Here is a 25,074-nt window from a genome sequence, read left to right on the forward strand (position 1 = left end):
ATTCAGTTGTGATTTGAGCTGTTGTGTTTATTTACATAGTGGCATTAGTGTATATTCGATTGAGTTAAGGACTACGTTTATGTAGTTTCCACATGTGTTTATCCGATGAATGCAGCATTTTTAATAAAAACGCGTGCCACTAGCTGCGCATGTTCAGCAGTGGTGTAGCTGGAAAGCTGAAAAGTAATTGCTTGAATCTTTTCTGAATCTGAAGGGAACTGTGGGATGGCATTTAGCACTGATCCTGTCAGTCTCCTGCAGCCTCAGGGCTAGACTAGTCTCCACATGTGTCACCCCAGCTTCCTGTATTAATTACAAAGAAAGAAAGCAGAGCCCTGCTGAAATCTGGAGCCTGGCCTAAAGGGTTACTCTCTGTCTCTGTCTCCTCTCTCTTTCTTTTTTCACCTTTTCTCGAATTTATTTTTCTTCCTTTTGCAAGATGAGTGTTTGAATTGTGTTTGTGTCAGATATTCTAGGCTTTTATTTATTTATTTTTTTAGCACCAGTTCAGCTTGTCTTCTATTCACTGGAGGGAACCTGGCAGCCTTTAACATGAATGTGAAATTGAAGAGTAACCACGAAATGAGAACTTTCTGGAAAAGAACTGTATGGGAATTCAGTTCTGCTGCTTTTAGCACACCATATAGTGTGTGTGTGTGTGTGTGTGTGTGTGCTTTTCATAATGTTTTAATTGCATAATGAAGAAGAGCCGAGGGGTGACCTGTAGTAATTTCTTTATTAATCAAATTATATTGGGAGACAAGGGACTCTATTCACAAATCAGGGACTTGTTACTGATTATTGATTTATTATTACTTTATCGATTTTAATTAAATTTGAAAAAAGAGGTAGTTTAGACATGCAGGTTTCAACTATCATGTATAGATTACAAGCTTTGATTTACATTGGCAGTTTATTTTTAATCCATTGCGGTCAAACGCTTAGAACTAAACAAACAGTAACAAAAAAATAATAATAAACTCCCTATTTCCACAATGACAGACAGCTGTGCTCTCTGAGGTGAGATATTTAGATTTATTAGGTGAAAATTGGAAGACCATAAATTGATGAATAGCAAATACACCAGTGAACACTTTGTGTAATGAAACAGAAAAATGAAATAGAAAGGCAGCTTGGTAGAATGCTGAATTGCAGGCTGTCCGTTAAGAATGGGCAAACTGGCGTTCACTTTGTGACACCGGAAAAAAACAAGCAATGAATCAGAGGAGCGACAGTATAGCATCTAAGTCATTTTAATCTTGTGTGGTTTTTTTTTTTTTTTTTTGGTTTTTGCAGTATTTTCTTATATTATCTATCTATTGTAAGGTGATTACACACGCACACAGAACAGAAAGCAAATGCAGTTTCCTTAAAAAAAAAAAAAAAAGATTCCTTTTATTGGCAGCTGAAATATTTTTCTATCTAACTTCCAACGACTGATTGACTTTGGGATGTGTTTTTAAAAATAAAGGCTGAAACCTGCTTGACAGGATTACCGCCCAATAATCTTGTGTAAATTGAAGCAGAAGACGGACTCGGCCTGACCATGCGGTTTTGTTGTCAACCCAAGTAATTTATCGCCATGTAATACAATTATTACCACGGACCATGTTTGTTACTGATTTAACTTGCTCTTCTGTTGTACCCTGACTTGGTAGTCATTGTGCATAACTGATGATGGATTGATCCTCGGCACAGTCGTCTGTGTAACCCCTATTGTAGGACAAAGCTTTTTTTTGGTTACTAAAGGTCATTCCCTAGTGGAGTCCTGAAAGTACCATGCAGATGGTTGGGGCAATTTTGCAAAGGTTATGCGACCTACCCCAGAGACTGTAAGTGACCTGGGAGTCATTAGTATCTTGTATCTCATCTCATCTCTATTGTATCCTTCAACAATATTAAGTTGTTGCACATGTAGATTTACATAAACAGGGACAGCATATTGTTTACTGTTGAGATGCAATCTTACAAAAAGATGATGTATGGATTGTTATTGCCTAGCACTCCTGTTCCTCTCACATTGATACACCTCCCTGGACAGAACAGTTAAAAGCCCTTTACTGCTACTGATATCGATATGGTAAAAGCAAACACTTACTGTAACTATGTACGTGGGTTTTTTTTTTTTTTTTTGGCGTATAGTGGTGTTCACAAATCAGAGTAAAATGGAAATCATATGACTGAGTGTGGTTTTCCAGGCCATGTGATTTGGGGGTGGCGGTGCAAGATGTTTAATATACACCAGGTGATTATCAGTTAACAGTCTGTAGACAGGGAGCAAAGGCCCAGAACAGGCATTGAAAGTAATTGGATTCTCAAACTCGATGACATGAGGTTCCAGCTTGCTACTGAAAGTAAAAGAAAAACAAACATAATCTCCCAGTTTATTATTGTCAAGCCAAATGAACTACCCTATATGGTGTATTGATGGTAATTTATAATTCATATAAGCAGTGTCGTACACTACGTCTTGTAAGGCAGACTTTTACATGTGTATAAAAACGCATTGGTTTTGTTTTTTTGCTTTATCCTATTATGATTCTGTTCACAAACCCTGAAGCTGTGTATAAATTTTCCACAAGCATGATGTTAGGCAAGCATTCATTTTACAGCATTATTACATCTGATTATATGTTATAAATATATTTTTTGTACAATTTCAGCATTTCCCAGTCCCAGCTGTTTCTATTCTCTTAGTGCTTAGTATTGATTATTTTTTTCTCCCCACAAATGGCCATGCATGGGAAGCCCTTCTGGATACATTTCAAGGGCATTCAGTCTGTACAGTTCCTAGAAACTTTAATTCCAAAACATGTTTTTTTTTTGTTTGGGGGGGGGGGAGGGGGGGGGGGGGGGGGGGGGGGGACGGCAACACAGCTAAAGAAAAACATGGCTTTGATAACTTATGTTAAAGATATAACCTTCAAGTGTATACAGAGGAAGGATAGGGAATGGTTAGCTCACACAAGTAAGCTAGCTGAAGTAGTGTGCCAGGATCACTATCAAGCCATCTGGAGGTGCTGTGTGTGGCTCAACAAAGCACTGCCCTCATGATGACCCCTTTTGAAATCCCCCTCGCCCTTAAAAAAAGGGCACTTTCAGAACTGGATAGAACGCGAGTGTGTAAAGTCAGCTTGTAAGGTATGTAGTTGGGCTCAGCCACTATCCTATTGCAGCACACTTCCTTGAGCTAGGAGAAGCCTGCAAGCTTGAAGTGTGAACTAAAACTGACCTGAGGAGATGTAAAGATGGCACTGATTCTCCAAATAATCTGTTGGCAATATTACATAGCTAAACTGTAGGAAACTGTGTTTGTCTGGGAGGGCACGAGGGCTTTTTCATCTTGGCAAAAAAAAATGTTCTTCTGAGCAGTGTGAAACACAAGCTCCCTTGTCTTGCAGTGCCATTTGGCGGTGTAGGTTTAGGAGCGAGGTCTCTAAGGAAAGCGCTGTAGCCTTGAGCTTTCTCCTGTGAGGTCAGGAGGCAGAAAACTGGTAGACACCAAATTCAAGGAAAAAAGCGATTAGACTAAAAATAGAGCAGATTGTTCCTGATGTTTTGTTAAAGGCTCCAGGGTTTTACTGTATTGGAAAATAATTCTTAAATCATTATCTCCAATGAGAGCCAAGAAAGAAAGTATTGCGAACATGTGGAACTACTCTTTCTGTGCTCTTTATTGAGTTCAGTTTGGTGATTTGGGAAATGTAATCCAGGTGTGTAACTTGAATCAACTCTATGCATAATATTAACCAAACATGGAATCTATTTAAGTGTTAACTACAAGGTGCAATGAGTGTGCAAGGAGAAAAGTCTTGTGAGTGGATACAATCTGAGACAGAGTCGAACTGTTTATACTACCGAGGGAGTGTGCTGGCTCCAAGCGCACCATGCGTCCTCCACTTGTAGCTATTCTACTTTAGTACTTTGGGCTTTCCTTTTTTGTTGTTGTTGTTTTAAAAATCAATAATGTGCTGCTTATGCTCTGAGTAGAACTACTGTATAAATTGTGTTTAATGTTAAACTTCATTCCTTTGAAATCTCACATAGGCTGAAGTTTTGCTTCAATATGAGGAAGGGGATTGTGTGTGTGTGTGTGTGTGTGTGTGTATATATATATATATATATATATATATATATATATATATATATATATATATATATATATATATATGCATATGCATATGCAACCGTCATGCTGTGGTATATAACATGGAACAGTAGCCTGGACTCTGGGTTTTGTACAGCATACTATATCGATAGATACTGCACAGTGTCTTGTGTCAGTACCATGTTAAGAAGTTGTGGTATAAATGGGTTACAGTGCGACCAGCATGACATTATCTCAGTTTTGTTGCCCTGGCTGGCTGCAGAAAAAATACAATTTACTGCACTATTTCGCATTCTGCAGTTCTGAACAGCTTTACAGCCAAGTAGAGCTAATAATACTAATGCTAGTCATGCTATTACTAAAGGCGATGATAATGATATGTTTTTGAGATATGGCCAAGGAGGTAGCTTCACCTTAAAATCATGATCAAGTCATTATTGGATGAGGGGGCTGAGCAGACTGACAGGCATTGACAGGCATTCTCTTCTGTGCTTTGCATCCATAGACGATTTTATGCTGCACAGCTTTTCTTTCGCACTTGTCACATTTAATTCAGAGTTCACTTTATCTATCAGGTCTGTGTTCCATGCAACCTTAGAAGATTGTTTTTTTTGTTTTCAGTTGAATGTTTTTCACCAACAAAAGCTTACATTGAACTAAATACACAAAACAAGATGACCTGAAGATGACTAAACCCTTAAGGAAATAACCTATAGAAAGTCCTATAGTAAATTGGTCAAGTCTTATAAAATATCCTATAGGATTTCTTTTAAAACCTTTTTAGTTCTGTAGAGTGCCCTATCGTACTACTGTAGAGAGACCCTTTTGAGTACTATAGGAGGATTTTTTTTTAAAAGAATCCTGTAGGATTTCTCAAACATTTTTAGTCCCATAATGTTCTATAGTACCACTATAGGTTCCTATAGGTCATTTCTGTATGGGAAGACAGTGGTCTCTTCAATTGGCATATTGCTGTTTAAGCAACAGTTACATTTAAGTCTGTCAATTTCTTCCCTGCCAGGCGTTACCAATCACTGCTATAGCCAGTACAGTATCACAACCAAACGCTCTGGGCCATATGTATAAAGCATTAATGTGTCAGTAAATGCTTAAGAATATTTGTTTACATCTCTTAGCAAGCTCGGGGAATTGGATCCATTTACAGTGAGATGCTGTTATTTAATAGGTCAAAGTGTCATTCCTCTTTCATGCCACTATATATGAAAGGTCTCTTGTTGGTTTTATATTGGAGAACCGTGTGGGCTTTGCACACTTTTTTTTTTTTTGTATTCTGTGTGACCTTTTAGTAGAGTAGAGCGGGATATCTTGGGAAAATCATTTTTAAAACGCAATAACTTCTGTGGCTTAGGCAGGCGAGGCAAGTACAGAGTGTTGCAGTAAAATTGACTGGCTGTGCGTTTTGTAGAAATTGGCTTTCGAACATTTGATTTGTTTAATTACTTCCATATTTGTCATGCATGGTTTCAAGATTCACCATGTTGGTAATCTGTTTCTGAACCTTATTTGTTGACTGGGCAGCTGATGCTTTTATGAATGTGATTCACTGGGCTGGAGTCATTCATTTACGTCAGGGCTCCCCTGTAATTGTGATTTCCTTGTATTCCAGTATTGTGTTAAATTGACATGTGTAAAGGACTTGCTCTCACATTGGTTTTGCAACTCAAACTGTGGGGCAAGTTAATGGGCATGCTTTCAAAACATCCTGTTTTGGTGGCTAATTTGTATGTGCTTGCGTTCATTGTCTGCCAATATAACGGAAATGAAAGAAAAAAAATTGTTATTTCTGCATGATTTATTTATACGTTTCTAGCCATTACCATTTGCATAGAGAAATGTTTACAGTATTTGGGGGGGGGGGGGGGTTATAAATTTTGTTTTTGCTATTATGCAATATCACATGTCACAAAAAGGTGAGACATGTTTGCAGTTATAACTGCGGTTCTTGGGATCCAAACAGTTTGCAAGCCAACATGTTGCTTACTCTGACGAGTTAATGTAAAGGATAGTAGAGATGCTTGCAAAAGATTGATGTTTATGCTGGCTTTTAGTTTTTGTTCACAGCTAGAGAGTGGGCGAATATTATTATAAAATGCCAAGAGATCAGTGTTTTAAAAATGGAAGTGATGAAAAGTAATTATAAAGAGCTGCTTGTCATAAGACTTTATTGAAGATGAATGGTGTAGCTTTAAGAGCGCTTGTCATTAATTGACTTGATTGCAATCCCTCTGCTAACAGCTGGTACTGATACCTTGTAGACACTTTATTCTGTAGATTCACTGCATTTCCAAGGTGCCCTTACAAAGGATTTAAAAACACAGCTTCTATAAACGTCTCCATCTGTTTATAACTGCCAGGCTTTTATATGTGCTTTTATTTATCTTTCTTTACCGCAGAATGAATATAAAGCACCATTTCACTAGGGCATGTTAGCATTATACAGTATTCCCTTGTACTGTAGGTTAGGTACAGTGTATGCCATTGCTTAGCAGTTACTTCCACACCTGTTTTGCTGTGAGTTTAATAAGACTTTTAGTTTGAGTTTGTTACATATACACTAATCAATATTGTAGTAAAACCTGGAATGAGTGAAGCTGCTACTGTATGCAGTACAAGTGACCATTTTCTAACAAGTACAACACCACTGCAGTGTCTTATATTGACGGTATACCTTACCTTCAGTTATACAATACAATTGCATGTTTGGGGCTTTTTGAGTTAATTCATAAACTTGCTAAGCATGATGATATGTAATAGTTTGAGAAGCTTCATTTCACTTTTACTTGTATTATTAAGATTGTGCAAAGCTGCCTGCTAGGTTGAAAGTGATTGAATAAATAAGGAAGCAATGTGTAATGATATATTTTTGACTATACTGGCTGTAAGATTTTGGCAATTACGCTACCTTAATGAAATGCCTCAGTAACACCGCACGAACACCTGCTTCGCATCTTAAACTTGGCCTCCTGAGGGATCTTCAGAGGCTTGTTGCTTCCCATTCTTAACATGAATTGTAACGCTGAAGAGGAACGCACTACGTTTAAACCCTTCATTTAAAAAAAAATTGTTAACTTTCATAATTTAAGAATATGTTTGTCTGGGTAAATAATTGAGACACTGTAGGGACCTTTTTAAAAGATGTATCAATTAGTGTTTTATTTAAAAAAAAAAAAAATAAAAAAAAAAAATCAATAAATGATATAGTAGAAATCTTCGTTTTTTGTAAGCGTGTTTTCCTTAAATAGATATTCTTCTGTTTTAGTGTTGTTCGCTTCGTTTGCGTTTTATATATTGTAGTGTTTAGAATGCGACTGCAAGCAAACATGTATATTTAATTTAGTTTGATTAATGATTTATTAAAGATGCTAACTGGAGGCCCTCCTGTTAGGCAGGACATTGTCGTTCACCTCTGATTAGCAGGGGCCTCAGCCTCAAATCAAATCATCTTAGCGAGGATGATGCCTTTTTAAACCACATCATTAATTAAAAGGAGTTTTTGCTGACATGGCTGCAACGCTTGAACAGTAGAACTTCTTAGGGGGCTGATTCGTGCCAAACTTACAGCTGCGCTATAGTCCTGCTCTGTAGCAACATGTAGTCAAAGTCACAGTTTCTAATTTTTGCAAACATAGGAGACTAACATTAGTCAGTAATGTACTGTATGTGACCGTTGAACAGGGAAAGACTTTGCACCTTTAAAGCAGTGCTTCTATTCAGTCCACCTCTTAGCGCTCTTAGTATCTGTCATTACTTGCTGGGGGGAGGTGGGAATTGACTAATCTACAATTCCAACAGTAGACTAGTAAATGATTAGATATGGCCAGGCCAGTTCGGGTTGAGAATGTACCATTACAGTAGTCTGAGTAGTCTTTCAAGCTGGGGTTAGTGAAGCTTATAGATTTAAAATAAATAAATAAACAAATGCAGTATCCCATCTCTCCCATATATTCTGTAGTATACTGTAGGTAATGAAAATAAGACATTTTGTTGGAGTGGACTTTATGCACCTCCTCAGACAGCGCTATCTCTACTGTGGCAAAAGCAATTTCTGCACCAGGTCACGTGAGTGTTTGCCTGAAGGTGGTGTTCTGGTCATGGTCTTGCTCTGAGGTTATGTTAGGTCAAGCAGTGCTACCAGTTGCTATAGGTCATATATATATATCTATATATATATATATATATTATATATATATATATATATATATATATATATATATATGACACACACACAGTGCCGTGAAAAAGTATTTGCCTCCTGTCTGATTTTCTGCATTTTTGCACATTTTTCAGATTGAATTTGGTCAGATCTTTTTCTGGGTTGTAGTATATAGAGGGAGTCTGAGAGAAAAAATGACACCAAAGTTTGGTGCTTTCATTTGTTTGGTGTGCAAGGTAATCAAACATGCAATCTTCAGGTGTGAAAAAGTTATTGCCCCCCTAGTTAACTCGACCCAATTAAAGGGATAGTTAGGGTCAGCTGTTTGAATACTTTGGTTTTAAACCCTTTGCATGGAGATCACATATGACTGATCCATGCATTGTGTGAGGTTTATAATTGAATTTACACTGGAATACATTATTTGCTACTAACATCATTGTATGCCCATAAGTATTGCATTGTATTAGGTACTTAAATTTGGAATTCCCAGAATGAATTGCACTTACTGTTTTACTGTAATATTGCTGTGGATTTGAGAATGAAATAATTCCTTTTAATGTAATAAAAAAAGGGAATTATGATGGGTTTTAAAGTTGTTTATGGGGCTATGCTTTTGCATTTAAAATATTTTTGGGGGGATTTTTGTTATTGTTTGTTTTTATATAAAAGCTGGATTAGTCTTCCAGATTGCAGCTTCGAGCAGAGCTGTTAAGAGAGAAACACCAACTCATTCTTACACTTTCAAACTGTCAGTTTGATGCAAAAGCATCCTAACGCAGCATCACTGCTCTTCGCTCTGACAGACTGGAGGGTCCCAGGTTATAAAGATGATGTCCACAAGACTGTTGCGGTTGAGATTTACTGTTGGAAATCTGCCAGAGAGCCAGGCAGCACTTAAAGGTCACTTGTCAGCCATAAAACTAATGTCTCTTTTAAACTTTCAAGAAATATTAGGCGGTACTGTATTTCAACAAGGTCCTCGCCTGCACAGATTTTAAATGTTTAAGTGCTAGGAAAATGTTATTCAAACTGTGAGTCAATCCATCAGATTTCAGGTCCTTAAATATCACGTTTGTACAAGAGGAAAATGTATAAGGCACGACAGCCTTGTTTTATGGATGTGTATAAATGCCTATAATAATTCATTTATCTCTGGCTTAAATACAAAGCTGATCCCGTCTGTATATTATAAGCTAGGGGCAGATTTAATGAAAGACACATCTGCTTTGACTTGTATTTGGCTAAAATGCAACACTCAACTTTTTTTAAAAATAAGTCAGTGATTTAATTGTGTACTGTATCAATATGGGAAAAAAAGTTTGTTTAAATGTGGGTTTGATCTCGCTGTTAGATGTGTGCATTTTTTTAGATCTCTAAACAAGGTCTTCAGTATTTAAAAGGTGTACACGTCTTGGTGCCGGGAGTGGTTCATCTGAGGTCCATGAAATGTATTATTATGTACTGAATGCTACTATACTGAATAGTCCTAGTGTTTGGGAAGTCAAGGAGTAGACTAATACATCTCTGTTATCTTTCAGCAAAGAGTTTAGAAAGAAAGCAGACAAAAAACAGTAACTTATTTTTGCATTTTTCCTGTTGTGTTTTTTTTTTTTTTTTTAACAGCTTCCTGCAGACCTCACCAAGATGCACCTCACAGACAACCCTCATTCACACATGACGCACGTCCCTCCCAGCCAATCGGGGTGTAGCATTGCCAGTGACTCTGGGAGCAGCAGCTTGTCTGATATCTACCAGGTACTGTACAACCTTTTTTTATTAAGTCAGAAACACTTGGTCATTTCTTTACTATACAACCATGATTCCCCTGTGTCTTGTGTTATAAATGTTTAATGGTAAATGACTTGAAAAACAACTGTTAAAGTTAACAGACTCTGTTGATCAGTATTCACATTTCAAAAGCCATTAATTTGTTTCTCAGAGTATTATATTGATATTGTTTTTTGTCAGAGGCTGTGACCTGTATATGACCATAAGTACATAAACAGGACAATGCTTTTTAGACACAAGAATGTAAAAAATGCCACAAAAAAAGTTTTAAATAAGTTGTTAATTCTCACAGCTAGCCACAAATATAACTATTACCTGCACTTTTACGTACTACTTGAACAGGAATTTTGAAAGATATGCTATCAACAAAACCTCTTACACAGATAACGTATACATTGACTGTTCTTTTGAGGATGGAAGTTAGAAATGAGAATATGCAGTGTTTAAGTAGAACAAAAACTAAATGTCACGATGGCAGAGTGGAGCGTTTTGCAAATAACACGTTTGCAGATCAAACAGAATAAAAATGCCACTTTAACCTTTTCAGACAACGTGCTATGTTTTTTCTAGCATTTGTGGGAATGCTTTGAGTGCAGGACTCTTGCTGGCATGTAATCATGCAGGAGCCCTTTTTATTACACGTATTATCATAAAGATTGTGTCCAGCTGCCAAGGAACTTACATTACGGTATTTGCCCTCAAATGCTACTTTTTTATGTCCTAATACATACCTTCATCCCTATAGCAGATCAGTAAATATCAGGGTACATGACTGTTTGGCAGCGGTACTCCTTGAGAACAGAAAAATACTTTATTTCTAAATGTCCAGCCTTGTCAAAGTACTGCAGTTCTACCAAAAAAAGGATTTTATGTCATTGTGCATCAGGGCTTTCCCAGGTTGAATGCAAGTGGATTGCAGAAACAGTGTTCAGTAACCATGCACAGATCTCACAGGCATTCGTCATTGCACTTTTACCATTCTTGCCATAGTAAGTCTCATGCATATGTTAGAGAGAAAAATGGCGCAGTCTTTGTTTAGCGCATCTCCTTAAAGATTTAAAAAGTACAGTATCTCCTGCTTGAGTGCTAACCTGGTCATGTTCCCAAGCCCTGTGAGGGTTTGAAGAGGAAGTCCCAATCTTTTGTTTTTGTCCCATGTTTCATCGCTTCTAATTATAGAGGATTTTGCTTGGTTTCCTGTTGCTCTGGACCCCAGTGATGTTAGTAGTTGGAGCCCTTTCTTCCCAGCTGTGTGCTTTAAGGTCAAACAGGAAAGGAGCATCCTCCTTTGACTTTTTAGAGAGAGTGATGAGCGGAACCCAACACCATGGCTGTGTTTTACTGTGTTAACCCTTCTGTGTTCAGGGCTGGTCAGTGTTGTGTGATGGCAGTTAAGATACATGTTTTGTGCAGTTTGCCAGTTTGCACTTAATATTGCACTTTTAAAGATCATTTAGCATCTGTTAGCCATAACTTGACATCTTTAAAACAGCCCAGATTCCGATGGGATTGTAGTTTGGTGCACAGCGCTCCCTGGTGGAAACACTAGGGTTGGTTTTAAATGTATTACAGTTTCTTTGAACATCAGATTTTCTGCACAGCTCAAATGAGCTTTGCTCTGACAAAGAGGAAGTACATTTTTGTGGGGTTGCCACGCCCTTCTGGTTCTGTTGATCTCAAATGTATTAGTGTCCCAGCTGCATATGTTAAGCAGTCATCAATGGAAGAACATGAATGAGTGAAGGTAGTTGTGAGAGTGCAGAAGGACATGCTCCATTGGTTTTGCACGGCACACCTGGCTATCGGTTAAGGGTTAGGAGGGCCCTCCGATTTCCTGTAATGGTTTTGCTAAGCAGGTCTCTCACTATACATGGAGAGGACTACAGATCACTTTAAATACAGATTTTGTCTCTGTTAAATTTAAATGTTTTTATTGGAGCCGATTGCAGGCAAAAGTGGCAGAGAAGAGTGAAACACCCCCACCATTGGCTGCCTGCCACTGACTGCTGTCAGATTGCTTTGTCTCTTTCACATCATTTTCAAAAGAATGGTTTTGTACACAGGAGTACTTGATATCTGTATACCCTGCATGATCTTTGCCAGTTCAGGTGTAGAAATAGTGACAAGGCTGCAGTGAAATGAAACTGATGTCTCTGCCATTTCTAATAGGCACTAGAAGAGAGTTCACAGCAGAATGAAAATACTGCATCAGTGTGCAAAGGTTATAGTCTTATCATTTACTTTGGCACTGACATAGCAACAGGTTTGGAATAATATCTTTTTCAGACTGCCCTTCTGAACTTACCCTTTTTGAAGGTTTTGAATTTTCATAGTTTTCATGCAGAGGATAGTGCATATAATACAGCATATTAGTCCTACTTTTTGTAAAGAATATATATTTTTAGGTTTGCTTTGAGTTTCAAATAGCCTGCAGATTTTATTACATGAAGACATTTGTTTGCCTTTTTTTTTTTTTTTTTTTTTTTTTTAATGAAATATACAGCTATATTCTGCCATCATGGAACATTAACATATAACCGTGAATTTAACAGCTGATTTAGCAGTCTTCATCCAAGCTTTTGGAACAGATAGTACAGTGAGTTTTTGTTTAGCAGTGAGCCAAATCGCATGAAAAGTTGAGCATCAGCCACTGTGTGAGTGTGAGTGTGTGTGTGTGTGTGTTTCAGTAGTTATTTATACATATGATGTAATACTTTTTCAATTGCTGAAGAGTGGCCAAAGCAGCTCTTATTATTAAATCTCCTTTTGTAATTTTTGCATCTCTTTTTATCTCATGAGATTAACTGCATTGCTTTCATTTACGTCAGAGCTGTGGGTGCAAGATTTAAAAAAAAAAAAAAAAAGCAGTAATATTCTTCAGAATGTGTAAGTGGTTATTTTAAAGAATAAGTGCCTATAGAAGTCAAGCCCATGAAGTATTTTCTGATGAACACCAAAGGCTTTGAGCATCAATCTGCAAAGAGCAAGGTATATTTAGTTTAAGGCTGCATAGTAGATTACACAGGACAATGCACATGGACGTTTGGAAGATATGGTGTGACTGGATGATTCTGAAAGACACAACCAGTTTTAGGGGCTAGCAACCGGTGCAATTGTCCGGGGCCCCAGGCAGCCGTGGAAGTCATCCATTGTGCAGGAGGGAGGAGAGTGGGGCCCACGCCTTGGCCTCTGCTCGGGGCCCCCTGGAGTCGTGTGAAATCACAGCATGTTGTTGTGTTGTCCCTCAGGCTACAGAAAGCGAGATCGGGGATGTGGATCTGTCCGGGCTTCCAGAGGCAGCTGTCGATTCTGAAGAGGAGGAGGAGGAAGACGAAGACATCGACCGGGCTTCAGATCCTCTTCTGGGAAGGGATGTGGTTCGAGACTGTCTGGAGAAGGAGCCAGCCGATAGGACTGATGATGATATTGGTTAGAAATGCCCTTTTCCTTTCTCCTATTGCTTTTTACATTCATCATTCATTTCTAAAATGCTGAAAAAGGAAGGTTATTTTGTAAGAGAATTGTACATTTTTATTTTTATTTTTTTTAACAGATTAATTTGAATGGTATATAATGAAAATTGACCAAAATAAACTAACCTTTTAAAATGTGTGTATATATACTGAGCATCAAAAGAATCTTATCGCATATATTTGAGCACCAAAAGAGAGGTATCACTTATATTTGAACATCAAAAGAAACTTATCACTTATTTTGATAAAATTCATTAGCTGTGATCCAGTGTCTAGTCAACTGTCTCACTGTGATTAAGTGATTACGTGCATATGCTTCAGTCATGTTCAAGGATGAATGATCGAGTGATTAAAAAGAAACCAAAAACATTTTGTCAACATCCATCATTTATATACTCTTATTTTTTTCTAAAATAAATGTGTTACAATAGTGATAAGTTTCTTTTGATGCTCGGTATACACTGGGTATTGAAATCTCCCTCACTTTTTAAAGGGAAATGCATCACTCAAACCTCATTTATAATCTTCATTTAAATTGGATTTTGATTCCGGATGAAATAAAAACCCATAGTCAGTTTGATCTTTCATATATATATATTTGCTGTACTCTGCTGTGTTTTTTTTCTTTTTTTTTGCAAGCACAATTCAGTTGTTGGAAAGAAATGGCATATGAGTTTCAAAAACGTAAACACAGGCATATAAACAGTTCAGAGTAAGATTTCTATACTGATTTTTCTAGAGCGGAAGTCTGGTGTATTTTTAGAAGAGGTAATGACATGGGAAGCCCATGCTGTGCTCAGTTGGACCCTGTCACTAATAGCACTTGAATGCCAGCTATTCCTCCTGAGAGAGCATTTTAGGTTCCTGCAGGTAGCACAGTATCATTGATCCTGTCTGCTATTCCATTCTGAATTGTTTGTCTTACTGCCCTAACAGATCACTTGCTGGAGTTCATGCACCAGCTCCCTGCTTTTGCAAACATGACGATGTCTGTCAGAAGGGAGCTGTGCTCTGTCATGATACTTGAAGTAGTAGAACAAGCCGGGGCCGTCATTCTCGAAGATGGACAAGAAGTAAGCGATTGAACACTACAGGATCTTCTTTTTGTTGCATGCAAAAGAAAGTGAAATGTCTAGTTAGAGATCGATACCCTAGCACGCCGACCCAGCCATTCATCAAGTATAATGTTTTATTAAATGAGAGAATTCCACTGTCAAGAAATAGACACAACGTTGAAGTAAGTGTAAAGAAATATAAGAACTGATTATAACTGAACAGAATTGTACAACCTTGGTTGTTTTTGTTGTTTTTATTATTTCCAACCAGTTCCTTAATTAATTGATCCAACTGAAGTTAAATTCAGTAATTAGTGAGATAGTTGGAACAAAGTCTTGAAATTAAACAGAATAGTTGAGTCAAGTGTCCTCTGCTCTGCAAATTAATAGTGTACAGTGTGTGATTAAGCTACAGTACTGTTCTCCAAAGCGCAGTGTATTTAGGAATACCAGCTGAAGGAAGCCGTTATCAAAGGAGGATTTTTAGTCACGGCAGTACAATCTCTTTTTCTTTCCAGCTGGATTCCTGGTACGTTATTCTGAATGGCTCGGTGGAAATCACTCATCTTGAGAGGAATGAGATTCTTTGCATGGGAAACAGCTTCGGGATTTCTCCCACTCTGGATAAACAGTACATGAGCGGACTAGTGCGGACCAAAGGAGATGACTGCCAGGTATGGGGGGTGTTCCACAGACCGTTCTACTTGCTGTGGTTTAAGGTTTTATAGATCAGAGATGCACTAAAACAGGCGGCTATCCCAGAAATGCAGCCAGGTGAAGCTGCTGTTTTGTTTTTTTTTTACCTGGTTCTGCACTCCTCATATAATTTTATATTGGAAACAATATCACAGTTTTTATGTGTAACAAGTGCATGAATTATACTGCCATATTAGTTTATATAGATTGATAAAAGATACATTGCGTTGCTACAGATTGGTACACATCATGAAGAAATATGTAATTCATAGTTAATTTCTTTATATATAAGTAAGGATACCAGAAAGCTATGTAGATACTGTGGGTTTTTTTACTGTAAAACATTTGATTGCTAATGTCAGATCATGAGGTGCTACTCGGTAAAAAAAGAAAAAACGTAGGACGTCTTAGTTCCTTTTATTGAAGTTTCTGTTTCTTTAGGAGAGTGAATAAAGGGCTTTGCTAAGGATCTGCCACCAATGTGTCAATATAATTATTAGTTATAATAAAAAATAGATCACAATCCCTTGGGTTTCAACTCTTCTGGGGAAAATAATGACAGCAAGCTTATAGTTTAACAAGCCAAAGGAAAAAGATGAAATGAGAAACTATATTTCTCCAAAGATCACTCAGAAAATGTAAAGAGATTTAAATACATCATGTCATTTGAAAAACCAAACCATCATTAAAAATGGTTTCTCCAAATCAAAGAATTGCTGTTACAGTATTTATTTAGTTTTTGTACAATTAGCTGAAACAGTCTCAAACCTTCCCACTTGGTCATAGGAAATGGGAACTGGGTCTTAATATAGAGATGTTGTAGTTGCAAAGTGGCCTACTTCAGGTTTTTGGAAAGTTTAAGACATGTGGTAAAAGCAAAGGTTATGATTAGGCTTCACTTTAACAATGATATAAATGCATATTCAAAAGCTCTGAGTGGCTGTTGGAGTCCTGCAGCTCAGGGTGACAGGCTTGGTCTGACTCGGAGTCATGGCTGCCCATCGCTGATTGCTATTTGGAGTCTTTTTTTTTTTATTTATTTTAATTTTATTTCTTTTTTAATCTGAGAGAAGTTTATGCTCCAGACAATTCCAATGCCGAACCAAAAGGACTTTTGGCTACTGTTGCCAGAGTACCCATTGATTGTGGACAGCAGTGTTTTTATGTACTACAAGTTTCTTAACTATCCTCATGTCACTGTGGGCCAGTTTGTGTGTATAGCCCAGCAAGACTACTGGAGGATTGTGAACCATGTGGAGAAGAACACACACAAGGTAGAGGAGGAAGGGGAGATTGTGATGGTGAAGGAGCACAGGGAGCTGGACCGCAGCGGCACAAGGAAAGGGCACATCGTCATCAAGGTAATTTTATATGTATGCTGTTTTTAAGACCTGGCACCAGAACTTTTACTATGACTTAGCGCAATCAAATTCTCAGGAAGAATCTTAAAAAACACTTTATAAACATTCTTTGAATTTCTGATGGTCGTTTCCTTTACACAAACTGAAACACCAGAAAACCTTGTACTGTCTGACCCAACCATTGCTTTTATTACAGTATGCAAAGAACAATCAAGACATACATTGCTTTAGAAAAAAAAAAACAGCACACTATCAAATCCACTATGTGTGAATGTTTTCTATATGACAATTTTGTAATTGTGTTTTTTTTTTTTTTTTACTAGTTGAGATGTGTTTTCGGTAAGATTTGGAGGACTTGTTTTGTTAGCTTTAACTGTGTTTAACGTTACCATGTTTTTCTTTAGGGAACTCCAGATCGGCTTATAATGCACTTGGTAGAAGAGCATTCTGTGGTGGACCCCACCTACATCGAAGATTTCTTGCTCACCTACAGGACATTCCTGTCGAGCCCCATGGAGGCTGGAAGGAAATTGTTAGAGTGGTTCAAGGTTGACAGCCTCAGGGACAAGGTCAGTATGAGCAGCCAGTACAGTGTTTAACAATTGATCTGCAGTCACCTGAGAGCAGCATGGCTCACGTGGATCAATACTTGTTTTGAATGCTGTGCAAACAGTGCCAGAAATAGCAGAAATCTGTCCTTGTAGACACTAATTTCACAAGTATTCCCAAAAATATATATCAGTTGTTTTGAGAATGTACAGTCATCAAGGTTGCTTGTCATGATTCTGTTTAGGAACGTTGATGCTTGTTAGCTCCTTTTGATGTTGTTTGAATACAGGTTGTTAATAATCATGACTGCTCTGATGTTTAGATTTCAGGGTATGGGCATTCAGTTAGTGGCTCTTTAGGGGAACAGTTATTTTGTTTAAAAGCTGTCACTTCGTCTAAGGTCCGGTTCTTGCATTGTGTAATTTCACATTCTATTAATCCTTTTTCTGTGTTACTAGGGTTAACGCTTTGTTCTCTAAACTTTGTTTTAGGTCACACGGGTGGTGTTGTTGTGGGTGAACAATCACTTCAATGATTTTGAAGGGGATCCTGCAATGACGCAGTTTCTCGAAGAGTTTGAAAACAATTTGGAAATGGCAGTAAGGCTTGCAAGTTTATTAAAGTATTACAATTCTATTACGCCTGAGTTTAAAATACAATCCCAGTATCATAATATTACATGTTTAATCAGTGGCATCTCTTGTATAACGAGATCACCATAGTATGCAATGCAGAATACTGTAACTGTACAATACAGTTACATAAACATGCAGTTTTGGTATTTGTTTTTTGAAATGTACTTTTCTGAATAATAACTGCTTGTAAGTTTGCTTGCTTGTTTTGAATGTCAACATTATTGTATGCTGATGCATAATTAAATTGTAGTTGTTAAATAGTTATGATATCTTGTCATGCAGTCGCATGCAAATCAGTGATGTTCTCATTCTGAAACATTAGGACGTGATTAGATGCCCCGTTAACTGCGCCTTATTCTCTTTTTAAGAAAATGAAAGGTCACCTCCGACTGCTGAACATTGCTTGTGCAGCTAAAGCCAAGTGGAGACAAGTAACCCTGCAGAAGCCATCGAGAGAGTCCCCCCTCTATTTTAGCCTGCTGGGAGGAAGTGAGAAAGGGTTAGGGATCTTTGTTGAATCTGTGGAACCAGGGAGTAAAGCAGCCGAGGCTGGACTGAAACGGGGAGACCAGGTATGCATGCGTCTGAAACTCTTGATCAGTCTTGCTTCTTCTTTTTCATTTGCAGTATACAGGTTTGTTAAATCTGTGCTGATCTGTGTTACTCAATGTGTGTTAAAATTTTTGATTAGGCATTTAAAGAAATAAAATAAGTATTTTTTATTGGGAATCAAATCAAATTGGATTTTACATTTTTAAAGGGTTAATTAAAAGCATTTACTTACCTCTCATTAGTAGAACAGCTGGGAGCGCAGCTGGGACAGCAGTTGCAACGTAACTATATGGCAATCAGCTGTTTATAACTTTCTAAAGGATGGGAGGTTTAACCATAATATATATATATATTATGTTCTTTTTTTTCCCTTTCAGATAATGGAAATAAACGGGCAGAATTTTGAAAACATTGCGAATGCTAAAGCTGTCGAAATCCTGAGGAATAACACGCATCTGTGTATAACGGTGAAAACAAACATATTTGGTAAGCAAGCAAGCAAGCCTTAGAAAGCACCTGCGATCTATTAGCAAAGTAGAGGGAGTACTAAATAATCAATAATTATCAATGGCAGGTTGATGTGTTTATTTTATTACATAATAATATGATAAATATAATATAATTAATATATAATAATATACAGGTCCTCATAAACCTATTTCTGATTATTTAAAATTTATTTTTAAAAAATTTGTATTATAGTTTCAAAAATTTACTTATTGATGATACCGCTTTTATGTACAGTTCTTGGGCAAGCATGTTATTATTATTATTATTATTATTATTATTATTATTATTATTATTATTATTTTTAAGGACCATTTATTTTATTTCTTCTTTCAGTGTTTAAAGATCAGTTAAGCAGAATCACGCACGAAAAAAAGAACGGAATGCCGCATATTCCCAAAATCCAAGAGAAAAAAGGCAACCGCTACTCCATCCCAGACCTGCCACTGGATATGGAACACATGTTTCCTAATGAAAAGGGAAACAAGAAGATGAAAGCCAGCACTGTGTCGGGAGGAAGGAACAAAATCCGAAAGATCCTGGGCTTCAGCATCCTGCCTCCAAAGCCTTTCAGGTAAGCAGGCTGTGTACAGAAAAGGAATTGCTTTGACTGCAAAAGCCACTGGAGGCAGAGCAATTCAATGCTGGAGCTGCAGAGTTCCTCCCAGCTAGGTGCAAATGGGAGCACCATGCCATTTCATCTGGGAGCTCACTAGAGTAATCCCTTCTTATTCCTTCAGTCTCAGGGCTGGGTCTCTATCTTACAGTGCAATTCCAACTGAGCTTCCACCTGGCTTCAGGGATGGAAATAAAACTCTGATTGCATAGCAGTTTCACCTATTCCAGGTTTAACCAGGAGCTTGATTAGCCACAGTGCATAGATAATTGGTTCAGGTGAGTCTTAATAAACTCGGAGTAAAAACAGGAATGGATCAAACTGCTATGCAGTGGGAGTCTTATTTTTATCCCTGTTGCATTGAGGAACCATGGGGGTTTCAGACACTAGTAATTGGCAGGCAGTCAGTCATGGCTCAGGAGTATTGCATTAGCTCAAACTTGAGTTCATTTTGCTGAGATAAGAAAAACACAAAATACAAAAATATGTGAAATTTAAAGAAGACTTAACCTTCCAAGATGTTAAACAGAACAGTATGTGGAGATTTGAGATTGTTGGTATATTGTAGAAGGAAATAGTTAAAATGGAACTAGGTCAGAATACTGAAGTTTATTCAATGCTTCTATTAAAAAGTCATTTCATTTACTGAAGGTTTATTTTCTTTTTTGCTGCTCTTTTATAGGGGAGTATAGATAGGAAAGTAATTGATGTTGGGATGATAATCGCATCATATGATTGAAATACTTCAAACATTGCAAAAAAGAGAGTAGAAAGCCTAGAAGCATCCCCAGCTGAATTCAAAGCTTTTTTCTTCAACATTTTATGATGCATCAATAGTTAATTAAAATATCTGAGTCTATTACTGTAGGTGTAGGATTGAATCCTGTCTTTATTATTATTATTTTGAATTCTTTTTTGACAAAGAGCGTAGGAGGTGGTGTTCTAGTGAAAACGATTCCATTTAAATGGCCAGTTTGAGGGGCAGCTTCCCTGTTCTTATGCACAGCACACTTTTTCATTTGGATTTGTGTCGCGCTTCACTAGCAGGACATGGCACAGCGCAAGTTTCATGCTTGGTATTCTCTGAACCATTCAGTGTGCATGTAAATGTATACGGGTATGTTTTCAATATACAGTCGAAATGATCATGCGTGTTTATTGTCCTTGCATTGTAGTAAAACGTTGGTCTTTTTTATTCTTCATCTTAGTGTGCCCTGGGGTGAAGCGATATATTATACATTTTCTTATGAAAAGCAGAACTCGTATAACAAAGAGGTCTTATACTATTAGAGAAGTGGAAACTGTAAGATCTAACCTCAGGGCTGTGTATTTAATTTGTTTAATTTAGTGGAATATTATATATATATATATATATATATATATATATATATATATATATATATATATATATATATATATATATATATATATATATATATACCTATATTATAGGAGGTTTTGTGCAATAGATTTCCTCACTTAGGGTTTGTATTGCTGGAACAACTGAAGGTGGAGCTAATGTTTGCTAGGATGGGTATTGTATCTGTTTTTTTGTAAATATTGTATTCTAGATATCAAGGAAAAGCAAAGTTTTAAAAAAAATAAAATTGAGACAACTGAAGACAGGACATTCCCAAGGTTCATTAAACATTTATAAAGCTTGTCTGAAGCATACAGCGGGAGCTCTTAACTGTACTGGACTTCAGCTCAACGTTGTCTTAATACATCCACGCTGCTTGGGCCACATCAATTACATACATTAAGTTTTTTTTTTTTTTTTTTTTTGGTAATGTGCCATTTTTACACAAACAAACTAAAATGGAATGATGTATATAAAGATGATAAATCCTGCCCTTCTTTCTTTGATGTGTTTTAGCTGTATTAAAGTATTTTTTTTGTATTGATTTGTGCTTTTATAGTGGTGTGCTCCTTTTAATCTTGGGTTCTACCATGTGCTTCTCTGTATTGTCTGTAGTCTACACAGTGTAATCCATTCTCATAATGCTCTTCAATGTTGTCTTTCTTTGTAATTGCATCATGTGCACAGGGGACTGTTTTGGTAAGAGACTGCATCATTTTGCAGATTTGTAATTATTATTATTATTATTATTTTTTTTTACTAAGAAACAACCTCAGTGACACAGTGTAAGTAGTCAAATATCCATGGGGTATATGTTATTTACATACAGAAGACCCACCCTAACAATCCATGTAGTCTATTAAACATAACTGGGTGTATGAACAAATATATTATTGATATTCTATTTGTCCAAGGTGAAATATTATAAAGATTCTATAGCTTGGAGACATGGTGTTGTTTCTAGTGCATTCAGTCATTATGTTCCTTTAAAAACAGTCCCAGGTTCAAGAGTTGAGATGTATAGATTAGATTCTCTGCAGTACATATTACAATATCTGTAATGTAGTATTTATTTCTAGACATGTTTTGCAGTATTATGTTGTTTTTGTGCTCTAAGCCTGAAAGTAGTCATTTTAATAGTTTCTTTAAAGTGCTTGCATGTGTTAAATCCATGAGCATGTCATTTGTTTATTTTACTACAAAGCTTGATCTATATGATGGCTTTGTAATAACATCATTTGTCAAAAGGGTATGGTTCTAGTGTAATTTTCTATTTTACAATGTGAATCTAATATGAAAATGTCTCTTGAGATATGAAGTGATTGAGATGTTTGTCAATTTAAAAACTCAGTGTATATATTGCATTGCACGGTATGTCGTTACTGACGTATGAGGTTTTCATTTATATGCAACAGCACAGGGATATAAAAAAATATTTAAGATCTAAATTATGGAACATTGGCATTTTGGGATTACATAGTACTGCTCTTCAGCTACTGTAGTAACTGAGAAACAGCTACTGTACAGTATATTTTTAAAGAACCCTTGTATGATGTGTTTTTCTCTCCTGTGTGTTTTACAGTGAAGGTGGAGTAAGTCAGTCCCAAGACGACAGTATCGTAGGGACCAGGCAGTGCAGACACAGTGTAGCCATCATGCCCATTCCAGGAACTCTGTCATCCAGCAGCCCTGACCTCCTCCAGCCTGCTGTCAATGTGCTGGACTTCTCCAACCCTGCAGGTGAGGGTTAGAGCCTGTACTGCATAACACCTGTGTCTCAAACTGAATTTCTAAATGCTTAAACATTTACCGCATTAACGAACAAAAAAAATACAATACACTTTTTTTTTTTTTTTACAGTAAATTTCTGATCTGTATTTATTTCCTATTTTAAATCATGTTTCAAATACATTATGAGAGCACAATACTAAGCAAATGGCTTCTGTACAGTACTGTACAGGGTCTTTTTTGACATGTTTTCAAATTTCAGAATCAATGTACTTATTGGTAAAACTGCATTGTGAAAGTTTTTTTTTTTTTTCAGTCATAAGAAGAATATATTTTGGGAACCATTCATATTGTACATACAAAATAACTTTGTTTGGATCAGTGCATATTTAACATCCTGATGTGTAACATTCAGGATTTCCCCACTGATCAGCTTAAACCTGTTCATGAACAGTTAACAAAGTATGTGAAAAAAATTAGCCTTTTGTTAGCTCTTTAATGTGGTGTATTATTGTCGTTTATCAAGGACCTAAGCAACCACAGTATACCAGCCTTTTATTATGCACAACCTTGCTCACATTATTCCACTCACCTGCCAATTTCGCTATTAAAAATAAATGGGTTATTCCGTTCACATCAGCGAGGCAGCTTCTCATCGCTTGCACAGTGCATATTAAAATGCATTGGCTGTTTTCCAGAAGATACATTTATTTCACTGAGGCAAGGGGAATTTATATTAAAAAAAAAAAAAAACACCCAAATTCAAAATACCGTTAGTCTAGCCTTAAACACTGTTTTCCCAATGAAGCTAACATGCAAATTGAATTCAGTTCCTTTAGATGCTGGTCTCCCTTGTGTTCTAGTATGTAGCACTGCTTATCCAGACGGACGTCATATACTGAGCCTTTTGCAAAACTTGAAAGTGCATGTATTTTAAACAGCTGACCTTAACCATGTTTTACAATTTTCCATTTTGCTACCACAGCCGTAGGCTTTTACTGTAAGTATGAAGTTCTCAGTTGCATGCTGTCGTGTAGCGTTGGTGATCTCTAGAAGGTCTTCTGAATGGCATTTTAACCAAACAAGCCCACCTTCCACCTGTGTTCTTCCCATTTGTTGTATTCACTGCATCAGCATCTTTTAATTTTTACTTTGTGTTTCGTGAACCATTGCATCATGTGACTCAAAACCCCACTTGAAAATCTGTCATAACTTGTATTGTATTAAAAACACAGTTTGCAAGTCAGGTGTGTCTTAGAAGTGTACCTCCACAATAATAGCAGCAGACTGGAAGAACATTGTGATCATTATCAGCAGAGCTGCCCCAATCCATAGTTCTTATTGTCATTGAAGGTGAAAGAAGTGAAGAAGCAGCCGCTCGCTTCACTAATTTCAAGAAATTAGCTGTCACCTGATGTTCAGCACCTGATTTCTGTGGAGAGCAGATTTCGAGTAATGGGTTTGGGCAGCACTAATTATCAGTGCAATATTTCACCATTGGGTAATTTAAGATGTTGATTAACCCCTGAACCAAGTGTACCTTTTTATACTAATTCACTGTATTCAGTAATTCACAAATAGAGAAGTACAGTATTTAAAAAAAAAAAAAAAAGTGCTAAAATAAAATACTTGAGCAAAAAGACATGCTGATAAACCAAAGCCTTGAAAATTTCTATATATATATATATATTGTGTTTTTTCTCTCCACAAATGAAAAATTGACATATGATCCCATCATCAATGATTGAAATTGTAATGTAGGGACAGACAGGGATTTTGTCATTATTAAAAGCACATTGTATTTCCAGAGTCTTGTCATACACCGGGTGGGGGCAATAATGACTCGGAGTACAGTGCAGCAGACAAATAACATGTCATTTTGACAGAAGTGAACACGTTAAATTTTGTATCAAGGTTCTTGAATTAGCTGAAATTGAAATTTATGGTGACTGTTGCATGTACCTCTAGGGCAACACAGTCTTTAATTTGCAGAAGAATAACGATGTGTTTCATTCTAATTTATTTTACTCACTCTCTTGAGTAAATGACCTGCCTTGAATTATTCATTTTTAATTATGTTATTGTAAACCTTATCCAGTTTTATAACACTTGGGTTACAAGATATATGCATTACTGTGCATTTTACATATGGCTAAGAGATCACTTGTTTTTAACACAAAACACAATGTGTCCTGTGCTGTGTGTATCAATAGTGATCAGTCTGTGGCTTCAGGGTTATAGCAGACTGCTGCTGCTTTAAAGGGCACTGAACAAATGCTTTGTTGTTTTCATGGTCTGGAATAGCTTTTTCTTCACAGGTTGTTTAACCTTTTTTATGCAGGTCTCTTTTTTTCATCTTCTGCCATTAGCTGAGCCATTAACTATCATTGGCGACGTCAATGGGTAGCATTACATTAGAATAGCGGGAAGTAGACCAGGTTATTAATAATAATAATAATAATAATAATG

At 36.9% G+C, this 25,074-nt stretch overlaps 1 protein-coding gene across 8 annotated transcripts in view; it reads left to right on the top strand.

Annotated features, from left to right (window-relative positions):
- The window catches only part of LOC121296772 (rap guanine nucleotide exchange factor 6-like), a 72,565-nt gene that overhangs the window by 34,242 nt on the left and 13,249 nt on the right, over nt 1–25,074 (top strand). For all 8 annotated transcript variants that reach the window (XM_041222542.1, XM_041222547.1, XM_041222543.1 and 5 more), the window contains 11 exons: nt 9,909–10,040; nt 13,322–13,502; nt 14,483–14,619; nt 15,120–15,275; nt 16,506–16,658; nt 17,063–17,227; nt 17,699–17,806; nt 18,211–18,414; nt 18,772–18,880; nt 19,238–19,475; nt 22,460–22,617. In XM_041222542.1, coding sequence (XP_041078476.1) covers nt 9,909–10,040; nt 13,322–13,502; nt 14,483–14,619; nt 15,120–15,275; nt 16,506–16,658; nt 17,063–17,227; nt 17,699–17,806; nt 18,211–18,414; nt 18,772–18,880; nt 19,238–19,475; nt 22,460–22,617 — 1,741 coding nt within the window. The remainder of the gene's footprint in view (nt 1–9,908; nt 10,041–13,321; nt 13,503–14,482; nt 14,620–15,119; nt 15,276–16,505; nt 16,659–17,062; nt 17,228–17,698; nt 17,807–18,210; nt 18,415–18,771; nt 18,881–19,237; nt 19,476–22,459; nt 22,618–25,074) is intronic.

The sequence above is a fragment of the Polyodon spathula genome, chromosome 22 (assembly GCF_017654505.1).
Source record: "Polyodon spathula isolate WHYD16114869_AA chromosome 22, ASM1765450v1, whole genome shotgun sequence".
Classification (NCBI taxonomy): domain Eukaryota; kingdom Metazoa; phylum Chordata; class Actinopteri; order Acipenseriformes; family Polyodontidae; genus Polyodon; species Polyodon spathula.